A 17,942-nucleotide genomic window follows, 5' to 3' on the forward strand; every position below is an offset into this window, starting at 1 on the left:
AGAGGAATGCTTTGAAGAATGCACAGAAGCTAAGAGAGTAGCTGCAGATGAGAGACAGTTTGAAGACAGCCGTTGAAAGCAGACTTCTGCTCTGGAGAAGCTAAGAGAGGACAAACACCCCAAGAGCAACTAAGAGTGACATTTTTGAGGAGCTGAAGCCCAGAGAGGAACGTCCTGGGAGAAAGCCATTTTGAAACCAGAACTTTGGAGCAGACGCCAGCCACATGTCTTCCCAGCTAACAGCGGTTTTCCGGACACCACTGGCCATCCTCCAGTGAAGGTACCTGATTGCTGATGTGTTACCTTGGACACTTTATGGCCTTAAGACCTTAACTCTGTAACCAAATAAACCCCCTTTTTAAAAGCTGATCCATTTCTGGTGTTTTGCATTCCAGCAGCATTAGCAAACTAGAACAACAGGAAATGGTTAAGTGACGTAAGGCAAGAGGTATTTGTGTTACACTGAGTGAGACTTCAGGTGTGGAGGATGTTCTGTGAGGTTGGCCTATTTGAAAAGAGAGAAAGGCAGGATCGACAAGGGAGGTGACAGTGATAAGTAAGAATCTGATGTGGGGAGGTGGGAAGAGGAGAGCAGTTAACGGGAAGAGAAAGCTATCCAAGCCAGATAGCTTGTGTCAGATCATCTGCAGGCCCCAGGGCTATGCTCATGAGAGAGGGTTTTGAAAGATCTCAAGGTTTACAAAGGGGGTGCTTTTGCTCACATGTACAATGTCTGGGAAGACACTGACTGCTGATTCCAATAGCTTGGTAATAGCTTTGAATGGGGTCTGCAGACAATTCAATTTGGGCACTAGGCCCAAATCAGAGTTGCCAAATAGCTTGAGAGATGGCATGGTTTTAAAGCATAAGAAAAGGATGCAGCTGGTGCTTATAGACCTCTTTCCCACATCTTCCACAAATGGAAGAGAAGGGATGCAGGTGAATAGGAGCAATACTTCTTTTATTTTCCATGTCCCTGTCCCCTCTGTGAATTCAGGAGGAGGGTGGGCAAGGTTCCTACCTGCCTTTTTTTTTTCCCAAAAATTGCAAAACTTCTCAGGCTTACCTATAAAATTCATTTTTTTACGAGTCGTGAGCCTGTTAGTAAATAATCAAACCCCAGCCCCTACCTAGCCATATACATCCTCTCACTTTGGAAATGGGAATAGTACTTGTGAACCATATGCCCTGATCTCCTTCCTTCAGTAAGTTCCCATTGCTCCAGAGGGCCTCTAAGTTGGTCAGTGTAATAAAGCAGATGGTGGGCAGGGAAGTAGCCGGGAGGAAGCAATTTATACTTTCCTTTCTACTCTACACACAAAGGCTGATCAAATGAAGCACTTCCAGTACCTAGAACACAGATTCTTGAACTTTAGTTTGCACAGAACCCCCAAGGGCTTGTTAAATGCAGATCGCTGAGCCATACCCTCAGAGTTTCTGATTCAGGGGATCTGGTGATGATGATGCTAGTTCAGAGACCACACTTTGAGAACCACTGACCTAGCCTATTGGTTTTCAACCTTGGGTGCATGTTAGAACACCTGGAAAACTTAAAAAAAAAAATCCCATGGCAAGACCATCGCAGATCGATTTCAACTGAGACTATGTGGGTAGCACCAGACAACAGCGTTTTTAAAGATCTCTAGGTAATTTCAGTATGCAGCCAAGTTTGAAAATCACTCATCTAGCCTTTTTAGGCAGAAGCCCATTAATGCAGGTATAGTGGGAAACAAATCAGTAGGACTAAATGTCTCTGATCCTTGGTTCTGAGGCAGGATGCCCTTTACTGGATATCCTTCCTTTGGATGAAAATAGCTGGTAATGATTGTGATAGTAATTGACTCCTCTTGCATCATGGCTTGGACAAAGGTTTGAGCAGAGTGAAGAAAGTTGAAATGGCAACCATGGAGAAACTGATTAGAGAAATGAAATTATTTCTGGGCCACAGAGAAAGATCTCTGTGAGGTGGAGACTATGAACTTATCTTGGGGCTCTTTTCCAAAACGTATGATTTTTTCCCCCACTAGCCTAGACAAGGAAAATGGACATTTGGACTGAACTAGGGTTATTAAACTTCCCAGACAGTACCAGAAAGGAGGAATATTGGTGTAAGTGTGCCTAAAGTGATGGATGTTAGAGTCTAGGACCTAATTCCCATGAAGAATTCAAGGGAACATTTTCCTTTCTGCTAGGTTGTGTAATGGATATTCGTACAAAATCCCTGAGGTGAGTCACTCCCTCCCCTATTCCACTGGATTACAGCAGGGCAAACACAGAAGCCAATCCCCACCACTGGACAGACACGTGGCCCTCTGGGCTTGCTTAATCGTACTATCCCTTTCCCTTAAATAAAATGATTGGTCCAGGGGTGAGTAGAAGACCAAATCAGGACCAATCATAGTTCTCTCTTGTAACTGATATGTAGGAGAGGCACTGTGGTTTGAGGCAACATTAGATAGGATGGAAGTCCTCTCCAAAGTAGTGACGTTTAAACCGAAATCTGAATGACCAGAAACTTGTGTTAATTTAGAGGAAGTAAAAGGCACAAAGGTTCTGAGGCGAGAAAGGACTCAGTTTGTTCAAGGTCAAAAAGAAGGCCAGTATAGAGTGCTTTTCCATTGCCTGAACCGTTAACCCCCTAGCTCTCAATCTAGGTTAATTCCCGAACAACCTTCAGATTTCAGCCCAAGCATCAATTCCTCAAGCCCGTGACTACAGAGCAGGGCTCCCTTCGCCTCCAGCAGATGACTGGCCTGTTCCCAGGGCCCAGGGATCTGGGTTTTACAGGACTCACGGAACTCAGGGAAGGGAGTGAAGGGCTAAGAGAGATGAGGGTTGGGGGCGTTAAGAGGTTTACGCAAACCCTTCCCACGGGAACACCAAGCAGACTACCAACTTCTCAAGCTATGGTGGGGACCAGCGCACAGAGCGCCCTTGCACGGGACGGAAGTGCATCCCCAGAGCCGTTCTAGGAATCCCGGAGGACCTAGCTCGTCAGCGATCCTGGGACTAAAGTGGGCATCGTCGTGGGCATTGCACTGTGCGCAGGGAAATGCCAAGGAGCGACCTGGTAGGCGGAGGAGCGGTGGGCTCTGGTTAGGGCTAGCACCAGCTAAAAGCAAAGCTGGAAAGGGTGCCGAGGCATCGGCGTGGGGAACAACCTGCTCCTCGAGCGGAGTGCGGCGCGCGCTGATTGGCGGAGAGCGGCCCGGGTACCGGAAGTGGCCGGTGCCCGTCGCCCGTGACACCGGGACAACAGCTGCGGGTTCGGTGCGAGCGGGCGGAGCAGCGCCGGGAGCCCGAGCGGAGTGAGCGTGGGGCGGTAGCGGCCTGCGGTGAGACTTCATGCCGTCAGGGCTGGGGGGAGGAGGGCGCTGGGCTCCCCGCTCCCTGGCCTGCGAGCGGAGCGTAAACCCCATATTTAGGCCGGTTCCTGACCCGGCTTTGCTGTGTGACCTTGGACTTCACGGTGCCCTCGAACCTCCATGTCACCTCCTGCACACAGAGCGTGTGGGTCTGGGCACTGCCAGGGCCCGTGCCATCTCTGTTTCCGTGCCTTGTCAGCCAGGCGGGCGCGAGAAGCAGAGACATCCCCTCGCTCGGTCCCGACGTGGGTGCCTATGGGAGCTGTAGTTTTCTCGGACATGCCATCCCTAAATAAACCGTGGGAAAGAAATGGCCGGTCAGTGTCAAAATTTAGGGCCCCCGGGGCATATTGTGCTCTGTGCTGCAGACGGCATTGGTTTGTGAGGTTAGTTATCCAAGGAGACAGGTTTGAACACAGAGTTCATAGCCCTCTTGATTGTGGGAACCAGGTGGAGGACACGAGGAAAAAAGGATAACAGTGCTTTAAATTAAATATCATCCAGATTGAGAAAAAGAATTGGTTACTTTATTTTTTTCCTTGCAATTTTATTGAGATACAGTCACATACCATGCAATCATCCAAAGTGTACAGTTGTTCATCATATGCATTGTATACATCATATACATTGTACTGTCAGAATTTCTGTTATTTTAACACATAATTATTGGACACCAGCCACACTCTTTAGTTACAAAGATGAATGAAGTATCCATTTAGCCCTTAAGGGTATCAGAGATTAATTACATAGGTAAGACATTTTCGCAAATGTATTTAACAAACATTAACTAGGTACCAGAAATGTGCTAGAGATTGGGAATACCAAGATGAATAGAACATCGTTCTTACTCACAGTCTAGAGAAGAAAACAGATGTGAAAATAAACTTTACCTACAGGATGAAGGAGTGTCTGTTTTTGACACAATGGAGGTGGGGTCAGGAAGGAAAATGGAGGTATGCCCATGCTAGAGCTTGGTCTTGTAGATGTCTGTTAAATACACAAGGTGGGAGATAGTACTTCAGAAAGCAGGAATAATCTGTTCTTAAAAGCAGAGAAGCTTTAAAGAACAGGAAGTATTTGAACTGCAGGGGACTGAGTGTGACTGCAACTTCCAACATTCATTGGAGAGTGTGGAACAGGAGATGCGGAAGGGAGACAGAGCCTGACCAGGAAGGCATTATGAGTCATGTTAAGTTTTATTTTGTAGGCCTTGGGGAGCAATTATCAGGAAGTGACATGAAAACTATAGTACAAAGAAAAAGGTGAGAAAAGGGCCAGTGAAATGCTGGTTCAGAGGACCAAGAGAGAACTTCCTTCCTGCAGATGTTAGATATTAGTGAAGACTTTGGGAAGAAGTGATCCATGTACTAGATATTGAGTATTTGGTAGGTTCTGGCCTTTCAGAAGTTAGGGGAAAGCACTGGTATCAGTTGGGATGCTTTTGTCTCTAAGTAACAGTACCTAACTCAGACTAGCTCAAAAACATGCAAATGTATAAGCTCACATAACCAGAAGTCAAGAATTATAGCAGCTTCAGGACTGACTTCATCTAGTGATTCTGACCCCGTTTCCCCTTGATTTTCTTAGCTCTACTTGTCTTCATCCACATACTGGTAGTGAGATGCAGCAGCAGTTTTAGGCAACAATATACAGAGGAACTCTCTTCCTGTGGCTCTCTCAAGGTGGCAGAAACTATTCCCAGAAGCTCCTAGCAAACTTTTTCAGAATATCATTGACTCAGATGAAGTCATTTGTTGATTCCTGAACCAGGCCCTGCTGTTTCTGAATCAGTCACTTGAAAGGGGATGATAAGAATTTGGTTAACACAAGAGCCCTTGGGTGAGGTCAGATCTCTTGAAAAGAGAGCAAGGCCACTGCAAATCATTTTGCTCAGATACCCTATAAAATAATTCTGAAAAACTTTGTACCCCATTACATATTTGTAAGTTGACATCCAAACTGTTGCAGTTGTTTTTCTTAAGTTTTAATAGTTGCAAAGGAGATTATTTTTGGTGTATTATAAATTTTGATGTATCAAAATAAAACTTTTTAAATTTCATGAGTTTAACATTCAGAAGAGTAACCTCATCCTAATTTCCAGAAAACTCCCCTGGTCCTGTGTACTTATAGCATTCTTTTCCCTCTTTGGAACCTCTGTTAGTACATGTGTGAGCACACGCCCACACACACATGCTTCATTTGCCTCTGTCTCATTCAGTCATCTCAACTATGTCCTGGCTAACACCCTCAAGTCCCTCAATCTCTCAGTCTTCTGCCACACATATCATGCCAGTTTCCCCGTCCTCTCTCGGGCCGCCAAAACTGCTGCTGGAGAAAGCCAGGAAACTATGCTGATTGGTTCCTCTTCACACTCATGCTCTCTAGCACACTGGTCTCATAAAGAGATTGTGAGGGTTGAGTAAGATAATGTCAGTAAATTGGTAAGCACACAGCTTATAGCAAGTGCTCATCAATTTCCTCATAAGAATTTCAGTGCATCCTCCCTTGTCTTCTCTGCTTCCTTATTTATCCCAACCCTGCACGTGCTACATGGAAGCCAAAGTGTTCTCTCTATTCCTCTTCTTACTTCTCCTGTACTTCCTGGCCTCTGAGGCTTTGCTTGCATATTCCCTGCCCAGAATGCTGTGGTGCTACAGTCTCCAAACAGGAGTACGAGGAATGGGTACACAGACACTTTTCCGAAAGGTCTGTGGGTACATGGATTGTTATATGGAAGTTGATTTCTAGATCCTTGACTACAGTTAGTGTCCTTGCCTATGACTGATCTGCCTGAGAACGGGCCTGTGGCCTGTAGATTTCTTTTTTCTCACATCCTCTTTTACAACTGCTCTTCTGACAAAAGAGAGTCAGACCTCTTAACCCATCCTTAATTTTGCTATGGTGCCTCACCTTGGGAAGGAAAAACCTCTGGAGTGCCACCCAAAGGGTCAGTTTGTTGAGGAAGTGAATAATTCTTGGATCTTTTGCAACTCAAGTCCCAATCTTTGCTTTCAGCAAATATAAAGAAGACCCAACCAAGCTGTCAGCTGATAAATTGTTTAATAACTTTTTTACTACAAATCACAAAGTGATTTTAGTTTATGGCTCAGATTAGTTCAAAGAATTAAGTGGTATTGCTATAACAAGAGATTGCTGTAAACTCTGATTCAGGCACTTTGGGCAAACTCAGGTCCAGTCAGAGTAACTAGGGTCAGTTTGATAAGCATAACTGTAATGTGATTTTTAAAAAAATCTCTACTTCAATTTAAGCAGATTCCCTCCTATTGAAATGTGATTTTTGACTTAGAAAAGAGTAATGTAGTCAATTATATATGTTATCTGTCTGCTGTGAGATGTTTAGGGTGAACGAGGGATAATCAAGATGGAAGATAGGAAAAAAAAGAAGTCAGAGCAAGACTGGAAAATGTATCTGCAGTCCTGGTGCTTGATGCATGTGTTGATCTGCTTGGTAGACCAGACATTGAGTAGAGATGGAGGCCCCAGATTAAGAGAGGGGTAAGTCTAGTCACTATTGCTGGGGTTCAGAAACACTTGGGGCACTTGTTAAAAATACAGATCCCTTGGGCCCACCCCTGGAGATTCTGATTCTGAGAGGTCTGGAAATTAGTATTTTTAACAAACTTCCCAGTTGATTCATGTGCAGCTAGTCTAGTTCCAGGCCAAGAACCATTATTTAAGAATCACTGATCTAACTAGATGTTCCTGCTATGATTCTAGGTCTACCAGTGATCAGGGTTTTATGTGGCTTCTTATGTAAAATTTTCATCCAGGCACTGTGGTCCTTTTGAAATTTTATTTCTTGTTGTTAAATAACAGGTGGGCATTCTGTTTTAGGCTTCCTGAACCTGCTTTCCTAGGGTGCACTGGAAAAACAAATCTAGGTCTGCAAAGCTGAGGACCCTATTCTGAACTTTGGTGACCTAATAGAAGTCTGCTTTGTTATCCCTCAAACTGAGGACCAAAAGTGGTGACCTCTGCCCCTCAGGTGGCACCCCCATAGTATCTCTCTCCAGAAACAGCTAAGTTAAGATTTAGCAACCTGAAGAAATGAGAGACAGAAAGATAGGAAAGTGGGTGGTTGGGAATTTGAATTTAAGCAATGAGAAGTGGAGTGTTTCCATATGAGGAGAGTCTTAAGGTGTGGCTGTGCCACTGGGAAAATGAACCAATCAGAGACTGGCTTTGGTTTGTATATGAGAAGATTCTTATAAAGCAAATATTCAACAAATGACAGTAATGTGACTGGCAGAAAACAAAGTAAAGGTCAGAGGGAGTCAGATTTAGCTGGGGAAGGCTTTCTGGATTTAAACCTTCTCCTAGGTCTTCCAGTTGGGGAGTATATAAAAATACCTAATATCTGTTGTATCTTATTTTGCTGTGGACAAGTGATTTTCTGTATGGTGTGGGGCAGATGCAGGTTCTGTGAATGCTCACCTTGTAAAGAATTAGGTGATGGGACAAGAAGCAACCATAGGAGAAAGATGAAAATGAAAGTTGAGGGGGAGTTAGAAGTAGGTAGGGACTGACATAGCGTTTTGTGGAACTTGTTCTTGGCTGGGTATTAGAGAAACATTAATTTAAGACTACTTTCCAATGCACATAGTACCATGAATAAAGAAAATACTAAATTTAACACCATGGATCCTTACAATTAAATAGGTACATATTATCTATAAATTTCAAATATTTCAACACAAAGGAGAAATGTAGCTTTTTGATTTGCTGATGCTAGATACATTCAATTGAGTGCTGTCCCTTACTCCATGAGGAAATTAGAGGAGATACTGAGGGAGAACAGTTGAAAAAGATTCCATTCCATCTTGAGGATAACAGACAGCCTCTGAAAGTTCAAGGTCTCAGTAGGAGATCAGGTTCCTTTCAGGTGTCAGAGAAGGAGGGTATCACCAGGGCTGCATTGATGAGTGACGAGAGAGGGCTCAGGGTAGGTTGGTAGGGGATCCTACCCTGTGGAGGTTTGGAGGCAGGGCAGGGAAAAGGGGCAGTACAAAGGTCACCCCGAAATCACCACTTCCCCCTTCCCTCACTACTTGATCCCAATCCCTCCTGTTTCTCAGGGTCTTCATTTCTTCAGTTATCTCATCTTTTCCCCTCTCTTCTCAGCTTCTGTCTCTGTACTAGAAACAGCCCTTCTAATACAAATGTGTTCAGATCTCCCCCATCAGATAAAATCTTTCCTTGACCCTGTAGTGCATTCACATTACTATCTTCTTGGTTCTCTCCTTTCATCCAAGATTTTTGAAAGAAGCAGCAAATTCATTATTCAGTCCACTGCCATCCGGCTTCTGCCTCTACCATTCTACTGCATCTGTTCTCACTGAAGTCATCTCTCACCACCTAATTGTCCCTGTAGACATTTTCCAAATCTTATCTTACTGTGTCTCTCTACTGCATTTGACATTGTTGTTAATTACCTCTGCCCTTGCTCTATTGACTTCTATGACACTGTATTCTGTGTGTTGTGGTTCTTTCTCCTCTTGGCAGGCTTCTCTTCCCCTCCCTACCCCTTTATTATCAGTCAGGAAATAGTTCACTCAAATTAGGATGATTAGAGGAAGGTTTATGTGCAAAGAGGTTAATTATAAATTATAAAGGTATGGGCAGGGTGTTGGGGAATCTGTGGCTAGCAGAAGTGAAGAGGTCACCACCCTGGGCCTGAAGGGACAAGAGGTAGGAGAGGTTACTAGAACCCAGATGGTGAGACATTTGGGTAGGATAGACTTCTTGAGGGAAACCTTCAAGCAAGGGATACCACTAGCCCAAGACAACCTTAAAGGAAGGAACCAGGAGAATAAATGTCCTGACCTCACTCTCCTCTCTATCTATAGTCTCCTGCAGAGGCTCCTTGTTATTGGAACCTGGCTGGAATCCCAAGGGCCTGTTGATGTATGCCATACAGGTCAGCCTTCTGGGGCAGAGACAAGGTGGAAAAAGGTGGAAAGAAGATCTGGAGGGGAAAATAGAAAATAACTAGAGTACTCTTCAGTGTTGGCTTTGGCTTTCCAAGTTTCTGTCCACAGTCTCTGACATTTCTCAAACTACATTCATTACTATCTATGCCGAGTACTCTCAAATCTCTTTCTGTAGTCCTAACTGCTTCCTCGATACCTTTATCTGGAGATCCTGAAACTCAGCTTGTCTAAAAGAGAATCTGTCATCTTCCTTGCTAAGCTAGCTCCTCCTTCAGTGTTCTCCTTCTCAGTTAGTGACACCGCCATCCATCCACTTGCCACCCCTCAAAAAAAAAAATGAGACCTGGGCACCATCTTTGATTCCTTCTTCTTCTCTACACTGTATCCAAGTAGTCACCAAGTCTTGCTGAATTTGACGTCTTAAAATAGTTCTTGAGTCTTCTGTTCTTCATCCCCACTCCTATGGCCCTTGTCAGATCTCTTGCCTTGATGATGGTATCAGCTTCCAAAGTTAACTTCCTGTGGCCGGGCTTGCTGTTTTTAGTTCAACCACTAAAGAGCTACCATTGTGCATCTACCTGAAATAATAATCTGATTGTGGACCACTCCACAACTGGGTTTAAAAACCCTTCCATGACTCTGCATTGTCTACAGGATGAAGTCCCATAGTCCCTGCAAACACCTTGAGAATCACCGTCTGCAATGAACACTTTGGGAGGATTGCATTCTTCAGTTGCGCTTCTGTGCACAAATACACGGCCCTATGCAAAGGGTCACTTCTGTATTTGCTGCAGGTTGCTTATTTCTGGACAGGACCAGGCTCATTTTCCCAGTATCTGGATCCCACTTTTGTAATGGGGACAGCTAAATCCCTAGGGCCATTGTGTCATTAGGAATAGGTTTGGCTACTGTTCCGGTTTGCTAATGCTGCCATTTTGCAAAACACCAGAAATGGACTGGCTTTTATAAAGGGGGCTTATTTGCTTACAACGTTACGATCTTAAGGCCATTAAGTGTCCAAGGTAGGGCATCAACAATAGCATACCTTCATCGAAGGAAGGCCATTGGCGTCCAGGAAAACCTCTGTAAGGTGGGAAGGCACGTGGCTGGCATCTGCTGATCCCAGGTTGTGTTCTAGCTCCTCTCTCAGTTCCTTTGGGATCTTCAAAATGTTGCCCTTGGGGCGTTTGTCCTCTCAGCTTCTCTGGAGCAAAAGTCTGCTTTCAAGGCCGTCTTCAAAATGTCTCTGTAAGTTGCAGCAGCATGCTCCTTTTGTCTGAGCTCTTATATAGGGCTCTAGTAAACTAATCAAGGCCCACACTGAATGGTCAGGGCCACGCCACGATGGAAATTATCTAATCAGAGTTATCACCTACAGTTGGGTGGGTCACATCTCCATGGAAACAACCTAATCCAAAGGTTCCTACCTAATCAACACTAATACGTCTGCCCCCACAAGATTGCATCAAAGAACATGGCTTTTTCTGGGGGACAGAATATATACAAACCAGTACAGCTACATATAACAGAAAAACACATTTGGTTTGGAGCTGTGTACCCCAGAAAAACAAATTCTTAAACTTGATCCATTCCTGTGGGTATGATCCCATTGTAAGAAGAAACTTTTGATGAGATTGCTTCAGTTAAGGTGTGGCCCACCCCAATCAAGATGTGTCTTAATCCTGTTACTGGAGTCCTTTATAAGTAGAATGAAATTCAGACACACACAAAGAGAAAGTCACAGAGGGAGCAGCCAGAAGCTGAAATCAACAAAACCCAGAAGAGAAGGGAGAGGCCAGGAGAGGCCGCCATGTGCATTGTCATGTGACAGAAAAGCCAAGGACTAAGGATTACCGGCAACCAGCCACACAACGCCACAAGTTTTGGGGAAGAACCCTTACCTTGATTTGACTTTTCCTAGCCTCAAAAAGCTAATAAATTCCCATTGTTTAAGCCAACCTGTTGCATAGTATTTGCTTGAGGAGCCAAAACTAAAACAACACATGGTGGCTTAAGCAAAGTAGAAGCTTATCTCTCCTAGATAAAAGAAGTCTGGAGGCAGGCATTCTAGGGCTAGTACAGCAGTTCCACGGAGTCAGCAAGAACCCAGGTTACATCCATCTCTGATCTGATCCCCAGCCCTAGGGTGTGTAAATAGATCCTTAAACATCACCTCATGCCTGAGGCAGAAAAGGATGGAAGAAATGCATCCATTCCCTACTCAGGGGCCTTCCCAGAAGTCCCACATGCTTCCACTTGCATCTCACTGTCTCATTGGCCAGAATTTACCACATGGCCAAATCTATCTATAAATAAAACTGGGGAATATATTGCTTTAGCCAGGCTGATTGCCACACTAAATAAATTCATTATTCTGTTGCTATGGAGGTGGGAAAGAATGGATATTGGGGTAGGCAACTAGAAATCTTTGCCACAGACTTTTAGAGATTTAAAAATTTATAGGTTTTAAGATCTATAAAAATATTAAACTTCTATAAAGGGACTGATTATAAAATTAATGTATAAAAATAACAGCTCCTATATACATAAATAATAACCAGTTATGAAATATAATAAAAATTCATTTATGCTAAATGAAAAGCTATATAGACATGATAGAGAATATCAGGCTAATTTTGAAAATTTTACAAAATTATACTAAATTTCATCTGGAAAAATTTAAGAATAGATAGGAAATATCTGAAAAAGAAGACTGATGAGAGATAACTTTCTCTACCAGATATTAAAAATTTTAATGAAGCTACAGTAGGTTGAACAGTTTGGTACTGGAGAAGGAATAGACTGATCAGTAGAACTGAATGGAGTCCAGAAATTGACCCAAATGTATATGGACATTTACACTACAGTTTAGGTGCCCTTTCAGATCAGTAGGATAAAGGATTATTCAGTAAATGGTGTTGATAGAATTCAGTAATCTTCTGGAGAGAATAAAACTAGGACCATATTGGGAACCAAGGGTGGTCATTCTGTCTTACCAACCTCAGGTTCCATGACCAACTTGCTGTTATTATGGGACTTTTATCAGCCCTTGTAGGATCTATTTCCTATTTCTCTCCTTAAATCTCTTCCTCTGGTCATTTCTCCTAAACTTCTGCTGTTTGTTCAGCATGTCCACTGTAATCCTAAACCTATATATCCTCTCCTCAACAACATCCTATTACCTCATTGGATACCTAAACTATTTTTTGAGTGCTGTCAGGACCATGCCAAAGCTCCATCTTCCTTTAGGTGTTAGCTCCATTTAAATATGATATAGCCACTTCACATACGTCCCCTCTTTCATTTCAGATTGTGAGATGGGGACTGAGAACAAGGAGGTGATTCTCAAGGAAGAAATTTCTGAAGAATCTGAACCAAATGGAATAATATTAGAAAAACTTCCAAAAGTGGTTTACCAGGGTCATGAATTTGGAGCAGCTTGTGAAGAAGACATGTTAGAGGAACATTTGAGAGAATCCACAGAAGAGATTATGGAGCAGATGTCTCTTCAGGAGAGAGACTTTGCTTCACAGTTGATTATCTTTAAAAAGTCACCCTCAAGTGAGATTGACCGGGAGTATAATGAGAGAGAGAGAGATCTTGCAGTGGAGGGAGTTAGTACATTTGCTTCCTCCGGCCACAGCTTCATAGAAAATCCAGAACCTAACAAAACACAGAGAAGTTCTGTGGGAGAAAAGCCTCATACATGTAAAGAATGTGGGAAAACCTTTAATCAGAACTCACATCTTATCCAGCATATGAGAGTTCATAGTGGAGAGAAACCCTTTGAATGCAAAGAATGTGGAAAGACATTTGGAACTAACTCAAGCTTGCGTAGACATCTGAGAATTCATGCTGGAGAGAAACCCTTTGCTTGTGGTGAATGTGGAAAGGCCTTCATTCAGAGTTCACATCTTATCCATCATCATAGAATTCATACTGGAGAGAGACCCTATAAATGTGAAGAATGTGGTAAAGCCTTCAGTCAGAATTCAGCACTTATGCTACATCAGAGAATACACACTGGAGAGAAACCATATGAATGTAATGAATGTGGAAAAACCTTTAGGGTTAGTTCACAACTTATTCAGCATCAGAGAATTCATACTGAAGAAAGGTATCATGAATGCAATGAGTGTGGCAAAGCCTTCAAGCATAGCTCAGGCCTTATTAGACACCAGAAAATTCATACTGGAGAGAAACCGTATCTGTGTAACGAATGTGGGAAAGGCTTCGGTCAGAGTTCTGAGCTTATCCGGCACCAAAGAATTCATACAGGGGACAAACCCTATGAATGTAATGAGTGCGGGAAAACTTTTGGTCAGAATTCAGAAATTACTAGACATATCAGAATTCATACTGGTGAGAAGCCCTATGTATGTAAGGAGTGTGGGAAAGCTTTCAGGGGGAACTCAGAACTTCTTAGACACGAGAGAATTCATACTGGAGAGAAACCCTATGAATGCTTTGAGTGTGGGAAGGCTTTCAGGCGAACTTCTCACCTTATTGTCCATCAGAGAATTCATACTGGGGAGAAACCCCATCAGTGTAATGAATGTGCCAGAACCTTTTGGGATAACTCTGAGCTGCTTCTCCATCAGAAAATTCATATTGGAGAGAAACCTTATGAGTGTAATGAGTGTGAGAAAACATTCAGCCAGCATTCCCAACTTACCATACACCAGAGAATTCACACTGGGGAGAAGCCTTACGAGTGCCAAGAATGTCAGAAGACCTTTAGTCGGAGCTCTCACCTTCTTAGACATCAAAGTGTTCACTGTATGGAATGATCTACAGGAAAGCTTTCTGTGGAAAAGTTTCAGTTAGACTTATGAATTTGTTCAAAATCTGTGCCCCAAGTTCTGAGAACAAATGAATTGACAGAATCTCCTCCGTGCTTCCACTGATTTTGATTTAAATATTTGGTCAAAAAGGATGAGGCACTTTTATGAACTATTCATTGAGATGTTTCAGTGTACTGAGTTAAATCATGAAAGCTGTTTCAGGCCTTAATTCTCCTCTTCTCTTTCCTTCTTTTCCCTCCCTCTCTTCCTCCTTCCCCAGTGGACCACATGACATTACAACAATTTAGCCTCCAGGAAAAATGGAGGAAACTGATTCCACCACCTTCTGAGAGTGACAGTTGACTCATTGAATATTAATCCCCTGAAATGTTAGAAAGTCATGCATGGCCTAGAAGACACATCTTGTTCTCCTGTGTACATTTTTGCATTTGAATAATTTAGTAAGCTTTTGTTAGCCTCAAAAATCTTCCAACCATGCTATCAAGTTTCCTTAGAAGATGGCAGCATTAAGAAAGAAGCAGGAGGTATGGCCATTTAGCACCTCCTGCTAGGCTCCCTCGTTCATCAGAAGAGGGTCCCCCTGATGACAGGCAGTTTACAGTATTGTAAGTGAAGGTCCTTAAAATCCAAAGGGGCTGGCTGGTCAAGGCCAGGGGATAAACCAGTGAGGCCAAACTAGGTGTGCCTTATTCTGCTCTTTAGCAGCTGTGCTGCATTCCAGGGCTGCTCAGCTGGACAGCTCCTGAGAACCACTACATTAACCTTTGGCCCCAGCTCCTGCTGCTGCTGACAGATCCCATGTCAGGAACTAGCAAAAAGGACTGCAGCTTCCCCTTCATCTTCACCAGGCACCTGGCCAGAAGGAGGAGCCTCATTCACCTGGCTGACGAGAGCCTTGCCTTGCAAAGCACTTAAGCTCCCATGATCTGGACCACACTGCCAGGGGCCCTGGGTAGTAGGCCAGGAGGTGATAGCCTCTTCTTGCTCGGCCCCTTAGCCTCGGAATTCTCCCCATCATCTCTGTGTATTCCTATATGTTACTCCTTTGAGGAAACACATCCTCTGCTTTTCACATATCCATGTTTCTGAGGCAGTGGGTGGTACTGGAAATTGCACTAATGAGAATTCGGCAGGCCTGGGTTCTGGTCTTAGAGCTATACCTTGAAGAAGGCACTTCCCCTGTCTGGTCCCTAATTTATTTGTACAATGAGGGGAGGTGAACTAAATGATCTCTAAAGTGTCAACCAGCCCAATAATTCCTCAATTTTTTTTTAATCTAACTTTATTTATCTTCATTATTCTACTCTTTAATCTCTTCTTTATCACACTAATACTAATTGCTAATATTTATTGTTTACTGTGTGCCATGCACAGTGCCAGACAGTTTACATGTATTATGTGTTTTTATTTTCCCAGCATCTCCGATGTGGGTAATTTTTTAAACAGCTTTATTGAGATATAATTTACATACTGTACAATTCACCCATGTTAAGTGTTCAATGATTTTTAGTAAATTTACAGAGTTGTGCAACCATCAGTGATGTGGCTACTTTTACCCTCATTTAAAAGATGAAGAAACTGCAGAGGGGGGTTTGATTTTGAGTAACTGACCCACGATCACACGACTAGTAAGTGCTAGAGCCAAGACTCCGGCGCTGGTCCATGCTCTTAACCGCTGTGCCATGCCGCAGATAAGTGGACTCATTACTGGCTTATTTGAAATCCTTTGTATGTTTTTAAAATTGGTTATGACTAATTATTACATGAATTTGAACATGCTGGATTTTAATCATGTCCTTGTGTCTTAGTTTGCCAGGGCTGCTATAACAAATACCACAGACTAGTTGGCTTAAACCACAGGAATTTGTTGCCCTCCAGTTTGGGAGGCGAGAAGTCCAAAATCAGGGTGTCAGCATGATCAAGCTTTCTCTGAAGTCTGGAGTGTTCTGGGGGTGGCTGACTATTACTCAGGCTCTGCCTGTCCCATGGCCATCTATATTCTGTCTTCTCTGGCTTCTATTGATTGTGTCCAGATTTCTTCCTGCTTATAAGGATTTCGGTGACACTGGATTAAGGCCCACCGTAATTCAATTTGGTGTCATCTTAATAGGAACTTCAAAGATCCTATTTACAAATGAGTTCATACCCACCGGACTTGGGGATTAGGACTTGGACTTGTCTTGTGGGGGACATGATTCAGTCCCCATCACCTTGAAAACATAACTGAGCACACAGTACATAAAGGGGGTTTATTCTGTACCCTCATATAGGTGTTCCCCTAGGTTCATGCTCTTGGCTTGAGAAAAGGGCAATAAAATGAACAGTTGATTGCCATTTCCACATCCTTCCAGGCACCCCTGCCTCCAGCAGTAAAATTCAAGCATAGAATGCTTTTTGATTTTTTCATTGCTTAAGATCAAATTGAATTATTCCCAGACCATATTGTCCTCACATGAAAGCTTGATGTCATCTAGCCCTTTAACTTCTGGTTCCTATGTTGGCATATTTTATTTCCTTATTTACCCTTTGCCACCCCTGATATAGAACTTCGCACCTTCTCAAGATTCCCCAAAGAATCCACACATACAAACACATTATTAGGAAATTTGGACTTGACTGAAGATGCTGTGTAAAAAGTGGAGAAGGGGGTTCATATTATACATCCTATTAGACATTTTGTTCTCAGTCCCTTGACCAACTTGCCCCTGAAGGTTTTTTTCCTTTGTCCTCCCCCTCTCGGCCCAGCTGCTTCAGCTCCATTTTTTTTTTTTTTTTTTTACCAGATGCCCATCCTCCCACCTCAGCTCAAACTACATACCTAAATGTAAGACCCTCCAGTTAATCCACTCATATGAACATTAGAAGGCAATTTAGTGATCAACTTTTGTTGTACCCAAGTATGTTCTTAAGTTAGGGTAGTCTCACCTTAAGAAGAATCTTCCAACATACTTAGTGTTTTCACAAGAATTCTGATGAGATTATCTCCATCTTCTTATATACACTATACATACATCCTGCAACCTCATTCCCTGCCCTCCTCCACCTCTCATCCAGTTATCTCAGGAAGATTCTCTTTTCCTTCTCCTTTTTGCCTCCCTCACTATTTTATTTGGGAGTCAAAAATCTGACCATAATTGTGACTGGTAGGTGTAATTTTGTGCAAGTAGAATTCTACCAAGGAAAAGAAAATACATGAGTTTTAGTTTTAGACATATTAAAAAGAAAGTCTCATGAACTCAACAAGTCCTACCTAATAACCAGATATATCCTTCAGCATTTTTGGCATTATGTCCATGTATATTTTCTTCCTTCCCTGATTAACTTAATTTTAATGGTATACTAATACTTTAGGTAAATAAAGTATTTACCAGTTTTACTGACTTGATGCCTTTCTAATGTTTATTATTCCAAACTACAATATGTTTCATTGTGTTCTTAATATGATTTTGCATAACAGTTTTCATCCCCACCCTGTAAGTTTTACCTTTCCCCAAGTACCCCAACGTGCTGTGTTCTGTTAGTTGTATTGGGATTTTGCATAAGCTTTTCCTTCTGAAGTCACTGCTCTGCTTTACTTGGTGAGATCCTACATCTTTCATGGCAGGACAAGTGTTATACGTATTTTGTTATACTGTCCCTGAATCCCTTAAACCAGTGTTTTTTTCAAATCAGGGTCCTGCATTTTTCTGGGAGGTGTGTGTGTGTGTGTGTGAATGAGATTTTGGGAATGGTGGTTTTGTGTTTGTGTGTTTGTTTTGTCTATGATTCTTTTTATTCCAAGTGCTCTCCTAAGTGATTTCTGGTCTAAGGCATATTGGTAA

General features: G+C 42.8%; 1 protein-coding gene across 1 annotated transcript; it reads left to right on the forward strand.

The window, feature by feature from the left end:
- The first annotated feature begins 3,189 nt into the window (after nt 1–3,189).
- On the forward strand, nt 3,190–17,452 carry ZFP3 (ZFP3 zinc finger protein). Its single transcript, XM_037808328.1, has 2 exons — nt 3,190–3,335; nt 12,626–17,452. The coding sequence occupies exon 2, from the start codon at nt 12,634–12,636 to the stop codon at nt 14,104–14,106; it is 1,473 nt and encodes a 490-aa protein (XP_037664256.1). The 5' UTR covers nt 3,190–3,335; nt 12,626–12,633; the 3' UTR covers nt 14,107–17,452.
- Nucleotides 17,453–17,942: the final 490 nt, after the last annotated feature.

This window comes from Choloepus didactylus, chromosome 18, assembly GCF_015220235.1.
Source record: "Choloepus didactylus isolate mChoDid1 chromosome 18, mChoDid1.pri, whole genome shotgun sequence".
Classification (NCBI taxonomy): domain Eukaryota; kingdom Metazoa; phylum Chordata; class Mammalia; order Pilosa; family Megalonychidae; genus Choloepus; species Choloepus didactylus.